General features: G+C 36.1%; 1 protein-coding gene across 3 annotated transcripts in view; it reads right to left on the bottom strand.

The window, feature by feature from the left end:
* Positions 1-3,535: 3,535 nt before the first annotated feature.
* The window catches only part of LOC129240147 (protein cortex), a 60,730-nt gene continuing 49,411 nt past the window's right edge, over positions 3,536-14,854 (bottom strand). For 2 of the 3 annotated variants that reach the window (XM_054875712.1, XM_054875710.1), the window contains exons 6-7: positions 7,546-7,695; positions 3,537-3,976 (exon numbers count right to left, since the gene is read on the bottom strand). In XM_054875712.1, the coding sequence (XP_054731687.1) occupies positions 3,696-3,976; positions 7,546-7,695 (431 nt within the window). In that variant the 3' untranslated portion in view covers positions 3,537-3,695. Of the gene's footprint in view, positions 3,977-7,545; positions 7,696-14,854 lie in introns of all 3 variants that reach the window. The other variant, XM_054875711.1, reaches the window with a different exon arrangement.

The raw sequence follows: 14,854 nt of genomic DNA, 5'->3' as shown, positions 1-14,854 counted from the left end.
TTTCTTTCTGATTTGGATGCCATAAGGAAAAAACGTAAGTGCAACATGTAAAAATTGTTTGTGAATTTTTTTGGAGTGGATTTTGGAACAGTTAATAATTTCTTACGAAATTTGAGAATTTAATGTGAAGTCGGAATGAAATTATGTGTTCGTGGAAAAAACAATTTTTTTCGTTTTTTTTTTGAAAAATATAAATGGATAATGGTTAAAAAAGCTCCAATGCTTAATAAAGCATATAAATTGAAACGAAAAATTCGTGGATGATTAGGAAAAAAGACGATTGTTTATTCATATGCGTTGATTTGAAATTTAAAAACAATCTTCTTTTTTCCTGATTTTCAATTTATATTTTATATTTACTCAAAAACAAATAGAAAAAGAAAAAATATTGTTTATGCCAAAGCGCTTGAATAAAGAAATAAATAATATGAAAACCATATATTTTCTGTTCTAAACCATATCTATTCTATTTTAGTGTGCCCAGCGAAGGGGGCCGGGTTTGCTAGTGAAGAATAAAAGTAATCGAAAGCAATATAAACTAACAAACACAAGAAATCATATACACATACGCACATATTATTGCCACAACTTCATCCGTATAAAAACGCAAAAAAAAAATGCATTTGGAACCTTTATATTAACATAGGTGGGCACTTTGCAGTAACAGTAAAAATGCAGTAAATATAATATTTTACTGATATTGCAATTTAATTTTCATTACCAGTAAACTTTTACTGATTACTGAAAAAAAATGGCAGTAAAAATATTTTTTTACTGATTACTGAAAAAATTTACAGTAAAAATATTTTTTTACTGATTACTGAAAAAAATTGCAGTAAAAATATTTTTTTACTGATTACTGAAAAAAAATTTCAGTAAAAATATTTTTTTACTGAATACTGAAAAAAATTGCAGTAAAAATATTTTTTTACTGATTACTGAAAAAAATTGCAGTAAAAATATTTTTTTACTGATTACTGAAAAAAATTGCAGTAAAAATACTGTTAATATAATTTGATTTGCTATTAGCTATTAGCCTTTCTTAACACAAGCATTTCAAAATTTTCATCGCTGAGTTTTTACCTTCTGGACCGATTTACAATTTCAGCGAATGAAAACAACCGTTCTACAGGTGCAGATGACGGTAATGGGGTATTATATTTTAAAAATACGTTTTTAATAGCCTGATATTTATTTAGGCAACTTGTTGTTTCTTCTCGTTCGGCCAGGTATAAGAGCGTTTCTTGAAGATAATTTTCCGAGTCAGTGGAACCACATTGTATGCTAATATCTATTTAAGTAAATATATGCGTAAAACAATTATTTAATTGAAAACCAAGTGGAAAAAGGTTTCCATTACTTCATCCCCGAAGTCAAACAATGTTTTTTGAGGGGGTTGAGGTAGAATACGAGTTTTGGCACAGGCTACTTTTCCATACTTGACCACATAAGTGTTCAACATTTTTTTAACTTCCTGTTCGCGTTTTATCTGTTTCTAAAAGAGCTTTCACAAATCGCAACTTAATGTCAGGGACAGAAATAGCGGCAATAAAAATCTTTTTCAATCTTTTCAAATCTTTTAAGCAAAGCTTCATGCATTTTTTTGCTACTTTCGGTTAAATACTTAAAACTTTTAGGCTCCAAACGACGCATTTTTATTCTTAAGGACACTATAGTGGGTATGAAATAACCAAAATACATGGTCTTTTCACCCTGAAGGAAGTCGATTGCTTCTGCAATAGGTTTCATAAGCTTTACGTATTCCTCTAAGTACTCAAGCTCACCACTGAGAATGGTAGGAATTTTTAACCGGAAACACAATTCCGCTAAATTGGTTTTGTGCTCCAGTAATTTATTTACGGAATCATAAAGCGAGTTCCACCTTGTTATGCATGGAGTTATTAAATTCGCATTTATCACTCCATTAACTACTTCTGCAGATTTCGGTCTATTGCATTTATTCCAAAGTTGTGTGCATCTGTGCAGTAGGAAAATATGTAAATATAAAAAATTTCTATTAAATTGAAGGATTTTTTACCTTTGGAAAGAAAGAAAATAAGAGAAACCAAAAAAAAAAGAAAGAATTATTGAGTACATAAATGATTGAATTTCGCGATGAGAGTGTATTACATTTTTACTTCCCATAAACAGTAAATATTATACTGATAATGCAAATCAAATTATATTATCAGTAATTTTACTGCAATTTTTTTCAGTAATCAGTAAAAAAATATTTTTACTGCTTTTTTTTTCAGTAATCAGTAAAAAAATATTTTTACTGCAAATTTTTTTCAGTAATCAGTAAAAAAATATTTTTACTACAAATTTTTTTCAGTAATCAGTAAAAAAATATTTTTACTGCAATTTTTTTCAGTAATCAGTAAAAGTTTACTGGTAATGCAAATTAAACTTCATTATCAGTAAAATTTTACTGATTACTGCTATTTGTAATGCAGTAAGTTTATAATGCAGTGTGCCCACCTATGTATATTAATTTGTGCTTTTACAGCAGCCCTTTACGCAGCCCTTCGTTTTTATTAGTTTATTTAGTGATGCTTTCCATTTCAATTCAACCGGGCTATTCGGGACATGTTCTTCGATTTCAAATATGTTGCTCTCTGGCCAAAATAATGAGACACGTATTTTTTTGTTCGCCCGAAAAAAATCTTTTTCGAGAGTTATCTGCAATTTTGTTTTTCGGCTCAAAATCGATTTTTTTTAATTATATTAGAATTTTTTTTTTAAATGCTCATAACTTAGTCAAAAATGAACCGATTTTAATGATTCTGGGTTCAAAATAATCGTCATTACGTACACGAATGACTTCATGTAGAAACAATTGCAAAGAAGTAGTTGAACATTTTTTATTTTCCAAAATACTGCGTTTTTAAATGCCCAGCAAAATATTTTCCTTTGATATTACGCAATTATTATAAGTATCATAGATTTGGGTAATCAAATGTTCTACGATAACGGTTATACCAGTAAAAATATCAAATATCTTTCGTAAAAAATATCAAAATAAAATAAAATTTTCTGATTCTGCTGAAATTTTTTACAGAACTTTTAATAAATTCCTATTCAATGGCAGTTTTAGCAGAACGAACAAATTGAAGTATCGCAGCCTTAAATTAGTATAGCTTATCACTCCAAGTCGACCAGTCCAGTAGGTGTTGAATTAATTTGACTGTGAAATAGTTATGATCAACGAACGAGTGTGCAAGAAAATAGCAAGAATCATAAATCCGTACCTGGTGAGCAGTAAATAAAAAAAGATTATTAGTCTAAAAACTTTAGAGCTTTTATTTTTACGTTCTTCTTTCTCTTACCTTCACAAAACTGAATGTAAATACAATACTTCAATTGAGGAGAGACTAGAGTGTGTAGGGCGATTGAGTTCAAACATAAAATTCTTAATAATATGCATTTCTTCAAGGCCCCGTTTGTTGTTTTGCTTTATTTGCATAAATTAAGATTGACTCAAAAACTAAATTAATACGTTTCATTAAAAAAACTTGATTTAAATTTTAGCAAATGCGCAAAAACTTTATGTAGGTATTTAGGTGTATTTATATAAAATCACAACAGTAAATATTTATTTTGTAATAAATATCACATATTTATAAATTTAAATATAATATAACAACGAAATTGTAAACAAAACACGACTTTAAATCGCACATAAATGGAAATAGTTACTTGAGGCACGCCCACGAATTAAAAACTCTACCGAACTTAGCATCCAAACTACAACAATTTACATCACGTGTAATTCCTAAGGTAGAGCTGTCTGTTCTAATCTCCGGGCAAAAGTTCCATATCGTTAAAGTTTCATCATTGCCAGATGTAGCCAATCTAGTGCCATCAGGACTCCATACTACAAAACGGGCACCACTTTCATGTATATATAACAAATCCACAACACGATTGAGAGAAGACATCACAAGAATTTTAAATTCCCAGCAGCCATCGTCGTCTTTGGAAAAAAATAATAAATGCTTTTGTATGTATAATTTTGTTAGGATCGCACAATTTTAAAATAATTCTTAGAGGAATTTAATTTTCATATTTTCGAAGATAAGTAAAATAAATGAGGGAAATCAAAAATAAGTATAATGGGCTCAATTACATATTTATGTATGCACTCTGCTTCAGCTTTTTAATATATTGTTAAGATAACACATTCTCTTTTTAATAAAATCTGGGCGAAACACCTCCTAAGCTAAAATTTTTTTCAGATATGTACGGCAAGAAAGTACGACGTAGGAATATTTTTTGAAATTAAAAATATTAAATAATAATTACTAATTAAAAATCTATAGTTGAGCAGTAGAAACTTTAGGACTAATTAGACCACACACCATTTCGAGGCGCGTTATATAAAGCGTGGTTAAGTTTCAAGGCCGGTTTGATTTTGAATAAAATACATTTTTTTTAAGAAATTATTGTTATTTCTCTTAATTATGATAATATTGGTAAGGCTCTATTACGCATGGAACAAAATATCGGCCAAACGGCCGCCGCGGACTCGGCGGCACACCTCCACCCGATGATCCAAATTTTCGATGACGCTGAGGCATAATAGAGGTTATATGCCGTTAATGTGCCGAATTATCTCATCCTTTAGCTATTTAATTGTTGCTGGCTTATCGACGTACACCTTTTCTTTCAAATAACCCCAAAGAAAGAAGTCCAACGGTGTCGTTGACGTTTAGGTGTGGTTCACATTCAACATCGGCCCTTGAAATTTAACCACCCTTTACTTAGTTTGAATCAATTCAATTAAATCTAACGAAATTTTTGATGCTCTACAATGGTCACACAATTTATTCGTACACTCACAGTTTGTAAACAGATACACAAAATTTTAATACATTCGTAAAAACTAACATTTTTATTCAATATTTAAGGAACAAAAACTTCCGAATAAATAAATAAGTTGAGCGTTTTATGCAAAAATATTATTCGTACATAGGCATATAAAGAATATTTTATTTAAAAAATAATGAAAAAACGAGTATTTAGTATTTAGTTGGGTCCCCTTTAGCTGCTTCCAAACGTCAATGCATGCTTTTCACCAATACCTTGGTTCCATTAGCTGCAATTTTCTCCCACTCAACACGTAATTGATGTTGATAAACATGAAACGACGGGACGCCTGTAGACTAACGGCAGTCATAACTGGCTTCTGGTCTATCGGAGAACAAGCCGCCAAATGGGCATCCCTCACAACACATACTGTCATAGTTGTAATTTTCCATTTCCTCTGTGAATGCTTTGCCCTATGGAAGGACAGAATGTTAACCCTGGGCAAACCGCTGTTCGTGAGTCTCGAACAACTGTCTGACTTAGACGTCAACAACCTAATAAGATTCCTAAACTGCACAGACTGGATATAGTCTTGCTGTAAATAACTGTTAAACAATTTGGTAACGAGGATGTGGCAAGAAAATGGTGCGGAAGCGCTAGTTGGATTCTGGATGAATCACCACTCTAAGCAACCAACACATAAACCTGTCTTTAATGACACCTTTGATGTTATTTTGTGTTTTCTGATTCTCCTTTCTAAGAGCTCCTACACATGCTCAATTGGGTTCAGATCCGGTGATTGAGGTGGAATTTTAAGCTGCTTACAGTGGTGAATAAGCCATTCTAGTACGAGATAAGTTGAGCGTTTTGGGTAATTGTCTTGTTGGAACAAGAACCCTCTAGCATTAAGCTCAAGTTTAACGGCAAACTATTCTTCAAAATATTTAAATACAGATGTTTGACTATTTTATCATCAATAAAAACCATTATTCCTACTCCAGTAGCAGCTATGCACCACCAAACCATTGCATTTCCACCTCCATGCTTAACGGTAGAAATAAGATTTTTTTCATTCAGTTTTGTATTTTATTTTCGTCAAATTTTTAGAGGGTCATCTGCTCCGAAAACATTAAATTTCGATTCATCACATTTCCCTAAAATGAATCTGGCTCATTTATATAGCGATTGGCGAACTCCAACCTCTTTTTTCTGTTAATATTTGAAATGTAGGGCTTGCGGTGTGCCACTCTGCTATGATAACCAGCTGGCTACAGGCAATTACGGACTGTTTGTGGGCTTACTTTTTCATGGAAGGACTTTTGAATATTTCGGCATATTATCGTGGAGGTTATTTTTGGATTTTGCGCGACTGATGCTACTATGTTGCGTTCCTCACGTGGAGTCAATATTTTTCGCCTTCCGACTTGATGGTGATTAGCTTCCAATTTACCAGTATTAATGTAATTAGCAAAAACACTATGCACCGTAGAATAAGATTTGCCAATTGTTTTGCGGATTTCGCGCAGAGACTTGTTTTCCAAGTACAATTTAATAACAATTTTACGCATTTCTAATGGTAAATCTGCACTTTGTCCCATTTTGTCGCTTTCAATCGAGATATTACGCGCAACTGAAACTGAATCGACGGGAAAAACTAAGAAAAACCAAACTTATTTCGTTTTCCACAATATTGTGAAAACACAAACAATTTTTAGTGTTACTTTTGCAGCAACAATATCATGAGCTAAAAGTGTACGAATAAATGTTTTGCAACATTTTGCTACGTCTGCTTGCTTTCCTTGGAACCCTTCAGTGTGAGTTGAAAAACGGGAGTTTTGTTTGCGGCAATTCATTAGGAATGTAACATTCTTACAGTGACCCAAAAGAAATGAATTGCCACTGTGACCACTGTATATCACCGCAATTCTATAGCGAGCGCCTCACTTTTTCACTGTATTTCATGTCACATATTATAAATCGTTAAAATTTTAAAATCAAAACTTATCACAACTAATTCTATGAGTCTGGAGAAATTACTTTCTTCTTTTATCCTATTTATATAAATACATATGCGTGGTATACTCGATTTTTTTATTTCATTTTTATTTTATTTACTTTATAGACTTGTCTAACATTTACCAGTATTTTACAAGCTTGGAAATTTTACAGTTTTTACATTTTGCATTTACAGTTAGCATCATTAGAGGGCTAGAGATTAAGACGCAGTAATAGTGATGAGGAAAAATGCGTAAATTGTTTTTGCATCAAATCGCTCTGTACCGCTGAAAAGGATTTACCACCCTATTTAAACACCAAATACTCGTATAAACCTCATTGTAAATCAATTGATTTAACTACAGTCCGACTGACTTGAAAAGAGGCAATAATATTTATGGAAGAAAATGGTTATTAAAGCAACCGTATTTGATCTAGTAACACAAGGGTTTCTGATAATTCAAGTGAATACTGTACTTTGCTCGAAAATAAATATGCATTAAAAAAATATTTGCATTTACTCTATTTCGAAGCAGCAAAACTTCAGTTGCTTGTGCTTGATTTATTAAATGTGCTTGAAAGTCATCCATTCATTAAAAAAAAAATCCATTAACATTGGTTAAAATTCATTGCAATAAATACCATATACATACATATGTATGTATCTGATCTTTGAATCAACGAACAAAAAGTATTTAGTATTAAATAAGCTAAAGGGGTTAAAAATTATTCTTCACTCACCTGCCATTGAAACACTAACAAGCAATTCTGCCGTAATTTTGCTAAAAGTTATGTAGTTGATAATAATTCTTCGATCTTTCCTTTGATAGTAAGCCACGATTTCTTTGCTTGGAACATGGAGCATAACTATTGATGCAGGAACCATTTCGGCTTAAAATATATGTATTTGCAAAATTATATTAGAACTTAGTATATCTATAACCTTATAATAAAGAACTTAGAGAGAATATTACAATCTAGCAGTGCCTAGCGAATTTCGTACCATCTAAATTTTTTTAGTTATAAATCGCAATTGAGCTTTTCAACTCCAATTTTTGATTTGAGATTAGCAATATCGCATTGTGTAAGCATTTCGTTTAGTCATTAAGAAAACCTCGACCACAATTCAAATCAATTCAATGTCATTTATTTACATGGAAATGAAGTTAACAGTGCAAAGCTACTACTAGTTTTTCGTTTTTTTTTTCGGAGCGTAAACAGGTAGACAATCATTAATTGAGTGAATCTTACTTTAACTAATCGCATTCCCCTTTTTGTTTTTAATTGACCTGCAGGCCTACTTTTGATGAAGCAAGGTGTATCATTTTCGAAATGTTGGCTAAGGTCAATATTAGAGTTCTTTGCTTGCTTTTTTAATTATTCTGGGCCAAGTAATATAATATTGTATTATAATTAACGATGTAAATCCGCTACCCAACTTTTCCTCGGCAATAAAAGAGCAGAAAACTTTAAAGATATTGTCGAATAAATGATTTATGCTTATCATTTGATGGGTACAAGTAGAACAATTTGGCGTCTGAAAAATAAAATCGAACAGATCTATTTAGAAAAACGGAGACACCGGTATCTTTTTTAGCTCTACTTTCAGAATAGGAGTTTATCTATACTAATATTATAAAGAGGAAAACTTTGTTTGTTTGTTTGTTACGAATAGGCTCAAAAACTACTGGACCGATTTTAAAAATTCTTTCACCATTCGAAAGCTACATCATCCACGAGTAACATGGATCATATTTTATTTTGGAAATAGGGCTCGAGATATAGGTCAAAACGTGGACCCGGGTAACCTTCGGATGTGTATGTACAATATGGGTATCAAATGGAAGCTGTTGGTGAATGCTTTAGTCCAGAGTATCTTTCATGCCGCTCCGTGACTAGGGTCTCGAGATAGAGACCAAAACGTGGACCCTAGAATGTGTTTGTACAATATGGATATCAAATTGAAGCTGTTGGTGAATGCTTTAGTACAGAGTATTTTTCATGCCGCTCCGTGACTGGGGTCTCGAGATATAGGTCAAAACGTGGACCCGGGTAACCTTTGGTTGTGTATGTACAATATGGGTATCAAATGAAAGCTGTTGATAAGTGCTTTAATACGGGGTAATTTTCATACCTATTGATGACTAGGGTCTGGAAATATATGCCAAAACGTGGACCCGCCGTGTCTTTGCACCGATTTAAACCAAACTTACACACATTGTTAAGGAGGTATTGAAAATGGTTTCCGTATAGTATGGATACCTATTGGTAGATAGGGTCTCGAGATATAGGTCAAAACGTGGACCCGGGTAACCTTCGGATGTGTATGTACAATATGGGTATCAAATGGAAGCTGTTGGTGAATGCTTTAGTTCAGAGTATTTCCATCCGCTCCGTGACTAGGGTCTCGAGATAGAGACCAAAACGTGGACCCTAGAATGTGTTTGTACAATATGGATATCAAATGAAAGCTGTTGATAAGTGCTTTAATACGGGGTAATTTTCATACCTATTGATGACTAGGGTCTCGAAATATATGCCAAAACGTGGACCCGCCGTGTCTTTGCACCGAATTAAACCAAACTTACGCACATTGTTAAGTAAGTATTGAAAATGGGTTTCGTAAAGTTTGGTTGTAATTCGGAGCACTGGCAACGGGTACAGCGTTCTTTTGAGCCAGCCATAATGTCGCTTACTTTTTTAACGCTTGGGGCGGAACTGAACTGTCAAATTGACAGTGTGAGTTACAATGTGTCAATATTTCTTTCTGATTTGGATGCCATAAGGAAAAAGCGTAAGTGCAACATGTAAAAATTGTTTGTGAATTTTTTTGGAGTGGATTTTGGAACAGTGAATAATTTCTTACGAAATTTGAGAATTTAATGTGAAATCCGAATGAAATTATGTGTTCGTGGAAAAAACAATTTTTTTCGTTTTTTTTTTTTTGAAAAATATAAATGGATAATGGTTAAAAAAGCTCCAATGCTTAATAAAACATATAAATTGAAACGAAAAATTCATGGATGATCAGGAAAAAGACGGTTGTTTCTTAGTTATTCATTTGCGTTGATTTGAAATTTAAAAACAATCTTCTTTTTTCCTGATTTTCAATTTGTATTTTATATTTACTCAAAAACAAATAGAAAAACAAAAAATATTGTTTATGCCAAAGCGATTGAATAAAGAATAAAGAAATAAATAATATGAAAACCATATATTTTCTGTTCTAAACCATATCTATTCTATTTTAGTGTGCCCAGCGAAGGGGGCGGGGTTTGCTAGTACATAATATACATACATTTTTTTTGTGGTGGGTGATGTAGGGTTCAAAATGCCTTCGTACTAACAGCGACCGTCGTCTGCTGAGTTGAGTGGTGTGGCCACTAAAACAATGCCTAATTCCTCCTCCCCTTCAGTGGAGACTCCCTTCCCGGAACTACTTTCTGTATAACTAAGGGATAGCCCAGAACGGCGTCCATGAAGTGGACCAGTTCTTTTCACCTACATCTAGGTCCACCATATTTGTAGCCAACTTCCTGCTATAGGCTCATCTTCTTATGTCTCTATCTGCGCCGCGTTTGTGTCTATTGACCAAAATTGGTTTCTGCGTCCTCTCGTTTTGACATATGGAGGTTTTAAGTCATCGGTAGCCACAATTTTTCCGCTTTTTGAAGCAAAATGAACATCGGAAGAATGTTAGTACCGACTTGTTCCCGTCTGATATCATCCTGAGTCAGTTAGTTAGTACCTCCTTAGTCAAGAGTTCCTACTCTTCAGCCGCCCACTGCACATATCGGATGATTTAACAGCATTCCAGCTATTGATTGATGCACACGAGACTGGTATCAGATTGCTCACCTGCAACGGAAGTTCAAGTAGCACCTACAGTATTTGACGGTCGACTCGAAAACAATCACATTGGAAAATAACGTGCTCTGCATCTTCAATTGGTGCAATTTCAGGTACAAGCCTATGGGTCCAACGCCTGTTGACTGATAGATCCCATCTATGTTGTCATTCTTCTATGGATTGAAAACGTTCTATAGCTTTTTTCTCTTTTGATGGGTTTACTTCCTCCCTGTCATAGAGATGACTTATTTCTCGTGCATGCATATCCAAAGGGAGTTTTCCGGCGATAACACATATCGCTTTGAAACGCCTGAATGCGCATTCTATTAATCCACCTGTGCAAAAGAAAGGAAGAAGGCGGCTGATTGAGGTCCTGAAAAGGATATTCAGCCTGTCTTGCACTTGGTCCCATACCAACTCAATGGCGACGCATAAGAGTAGCTATTCCCTAGCTAAAAGTTTTAGACCAATCAGTTTGTAGTAGAAATCAACATGCTTACCAGAGTGGGAAACAATGCGAAACAGCCTTACACGATCTTGGTAGCAAGATTGAAGTCGGGCTGGAAGCTGACGAGTACCCAATGGGAGTATTCATGGACAAATGCAGAACAATTTTGGCGTTCGAATGCTACAATAGTACCGAATATGACCGTCATATGACGTGGTGAAATTCTGCTAAGAGTAGAAAATAACGCCTAAGTCTTTAATTTCTTCTACGGATTGCAAAGGTAAGCTAGCAATACTATACGAAGTATGCAAATGTCAGAAGGCCTTTTTATTTCGAGGTTAACAAAAGTATATACGCGTTTATTAAAAATGAATTGTTAAAAAGTTTATATATTTCTTCGCCAGCTACCCTGCACGCGACTCGAAACTCGTTACTCGACTAACTTGGGTATTTGCGCTTGGGTGTCGGGTTGCCAAGTTGCTGACACAAAGTATTGTTTGATTTAGCCGATTTTACGTGAAAGCATTTGCTTATATTTAGTGGCAAACGATTTAAATAGCACCAGTGCAACTTTGCAGAGTCATTAGCACAGCAACACCTGATTTACAAAATATAGTTTAAGTATAGGAGGATGGTTCCATATGTAGAAGTCCACGCAAGTGTGGAAAGTTACGGAAGATTGTTCCATATGTAGAAGTCCACGCAAGTGGGGAAAGTTACTCATCGCCATTCACTTGGGCGTGGCCAGGACGATTCTTCTCCATATGGTTCAAGCAGGTCACAACGTCCGGGATTAGCCCACGTTTCCACAGTCGGAAAACGAAACATCCGGTAACGGACAGAGGCTAATCGACTTCGCCGAGGCCCGAAACATGGTAGTCTGCGGCCCAAGATTCCATAAGAAGATTCACCAAGCCACCTGGCTGTCTCCTGATCGAAAAACAAGAAACCAGATCGATCATTTTGTGATGGATCGAAGACACGCTTCTAGTGAGATGTACGTACGATCAACTCGGATCACTACCTTGTTGCAGCCAAACTGCGCACACGCCTCTGTGTAGCAAAAAACGTACATCTACCTACGCAAAGAATGTTCAACATCGAAAAGTGATTGCAGGCAACCAGAAGATTCGCCACTCGACTCTCACTTCTGCTCTCAGAGAGTATTGCCTAACAAACCGGCATGCTCGATCAATGGAGCAACATTTCTCGATCTCTACGTACCGCCGCCGAAGAAAAAATCGGATTCCGGCGAGCCTGAAAAAACAGTTGGTACGACGAGGAATGTCATGCTGCCGCAGAAAGACAGGATGCCGCCTATAGAGCCACGCTGCGATCGGCCGCAAGGCGAGCCATGTGGGATCGCTACAGAGAGCTAAAAAAGGAAGAGAGACGTATTATCCGAAAGAATAAACGAGAGAACGAAATACATGAGTGTCAAGAGCTTGAGATGCTGGCCGATAGGAACAAATCCCGAAAATTCTACCAGAAAGTTCGGCGGCTTACAGAAGGCTTTAAGACCGGGGTGTTTTCCTATAAGAACAAAGACGGCGATCTGGTGACTGACGTACAGAGCAATCTTAAATTATGGAGGGAACACTTCTTGAACCTGTTAAACAGTGATAGCCGCGCATGTCACAGACAATGTGAAGATCCCGAAACTCCCATCGTTGACGACGGAATTGTTGTTCCGCTACCCGACCATGACGAGGTGAGAATAGCGATAACGCGTCTAAAGAACAACAAAGCCGCAAACATGGCGGTGAGGTGCATGCATCAGCTCCTATGCAAAATATGGTCGGATGAAAGCATGCCTGCCGATTGGAATTTAAGTGTGCTCTGCCCAATCCATAAGAAGGGCGATCCTGCAATTTGGGCCAATTACCGCGGGATTAGTCTTCTAAATATCGCCTATAAGGTTCTAGCGAGCGTATTGTGTGAAAGGCTGAAGCCCACCGTCAACCAACTGATTGGACCTTATCAGTGTGGCTTTAGACCTGGAAAGTCTACCATCGACCAAATATTTACAATACGCCAAATCTTGGAAAAGACCCATGAAAGGAGAATCGACACACACCATCTTTTCGTCGACTTCAAAGCTGCATTCGACAGTACGGAAAGGAGTTACTTGTATGCCGCGATGTCTGAATTTGGTATCCCCACAAAACTAATACGGCTATGCAAGATGACGTTGCTCAGCGCCAGCAGCGCCGTCGGGACCTCTCTGAGCCGTTTGCTACCAAACGAGGTATCAGACAGGGTGACTCGTTGTCGTGTGACTTCTTTAACCTGATGTTGGAGAGCATCGTAAGAGCCGCAGAACTTAATCGCTCAGGCACAATATTTTATAAGAGCGTACAATCATTGGCGTGTGCAGATAATATCGACATCATCGGCCTTAACAACCGCGCTGTTAGTTCTGCCTTCTCCAAACTGGATAAAGAGGCAAAGCGAATGGGACTGGTGGTAAACGAGGACAAAACGAAGTACCTCCTGTCTTCAAACAAACAGTCGGCGCACTCGGGTATCGGCACCCACGGCACTGTTGACAGTTATAATTTCGAGGTTGTAAAAGACTTCATTTATTTAGGAACCAGCATTAACACCGATAACAATATCAGCCTTCAAATCCATCGTAGAATCTCTCTTGCCAACAAGTGCTACTTTGGACTAAGTAGGCAACTGAACTGAACTGAAGGACTTCACTCCTCTCTCGACGAACAAAACTAACACTCTACAAGGCTCTCATCATATCCGTCCTAACGTATGGCGCAGGACGTGGATACTGATAACATACGATGAAGCGATGCTTGGAGAGTTTGAGACAAAGATTCTGCGCAAGATTTTTGGACCTTTGCACGTTGGCAGCGGCGAATATCGCAGGCGATGGAACGATGAGCTTTACGACAACATGCACATAGCGCAGCGAATAAAGATCCAGCGGCTACGCTGACTGAGTCATGTTGTCCAAATGGATACAAACGCTCCGGCTCTGAAAGTATTTGATTCGGTACCAGCTGGTGGTAGCAGAGGACGAGGAATGCCCCCTCTGCGTTGGAAAGATCAGGTGGAGTAGGACGTGGCTTCATTTGGTGTGTCCAACTGGCGCCGGTTAGCACGAGAAAGAAACGGCTGGCGCGCTTTGTTAAACTCGGCCATAATCGGGTAAGGGGTTATAGCGCCAATTAAGAAGAAGTTTAAATATAGGTTAATTGAATAGTTTTCATTTCATAATTTAGTATTGTAGTCTATTTTATAACATTTTAATATTTTTTACTCGTTACATCTGGTCACCCTAATTCGTGTACTTGTACTTGCATAATATTAATACACACTAGTATGTAACCCCCGAAAATCGGGTGGGCTTTTTCCCACGGAAAGTAAACAGCATATGTGACACTTTTATATATTAAAAGTTATGATGATTAGAAAAGTATATATTTTTATTCCTATGTAATATGTAAGAACTTATGCATATAACATTTTTAAAATTTTTTTCAGTTAAATCTGTAATTTTTTTTTTTTAAATTACTTCATTGTAAACTACATTCAACGTCAAGTTTTCGTTATTGCCCATTTGAACTCGTATATTTTCCCAGGATCTAACCCGGCTTAACGCAACATAAAGTTGGCTGTGAGCAAAGCAATCCTCCCTTAAATGAAGCCCCACCCTTGATAATGTTTGGCCCTGGGCCTTATTTATTGTTATGGCGAAGGCTATTATAATGGGAAATTGGCGGCGCTTCAACGAAA

Source organism: Anastrepha obliqua, chromosome 3, assembly GCF_027943255.1.
Source record: "Anastrepha obliqua isolate idAnaObli1 chromosome 3, idAnaObli1_1.0, whole genome shotgun sequence".
NCBI classification, from domain to species: Eukaryota; Metazoa; Arthropoda; class Insecta; order Diptera; family Tephritidae; genus Anastrepha; species Anastrepha obliqua.
The sequence above is the reverse complement of the archived record's forward strand: the minus strand, read 5'-3'. Positions and strand labels throughout refer to the sequence as shown.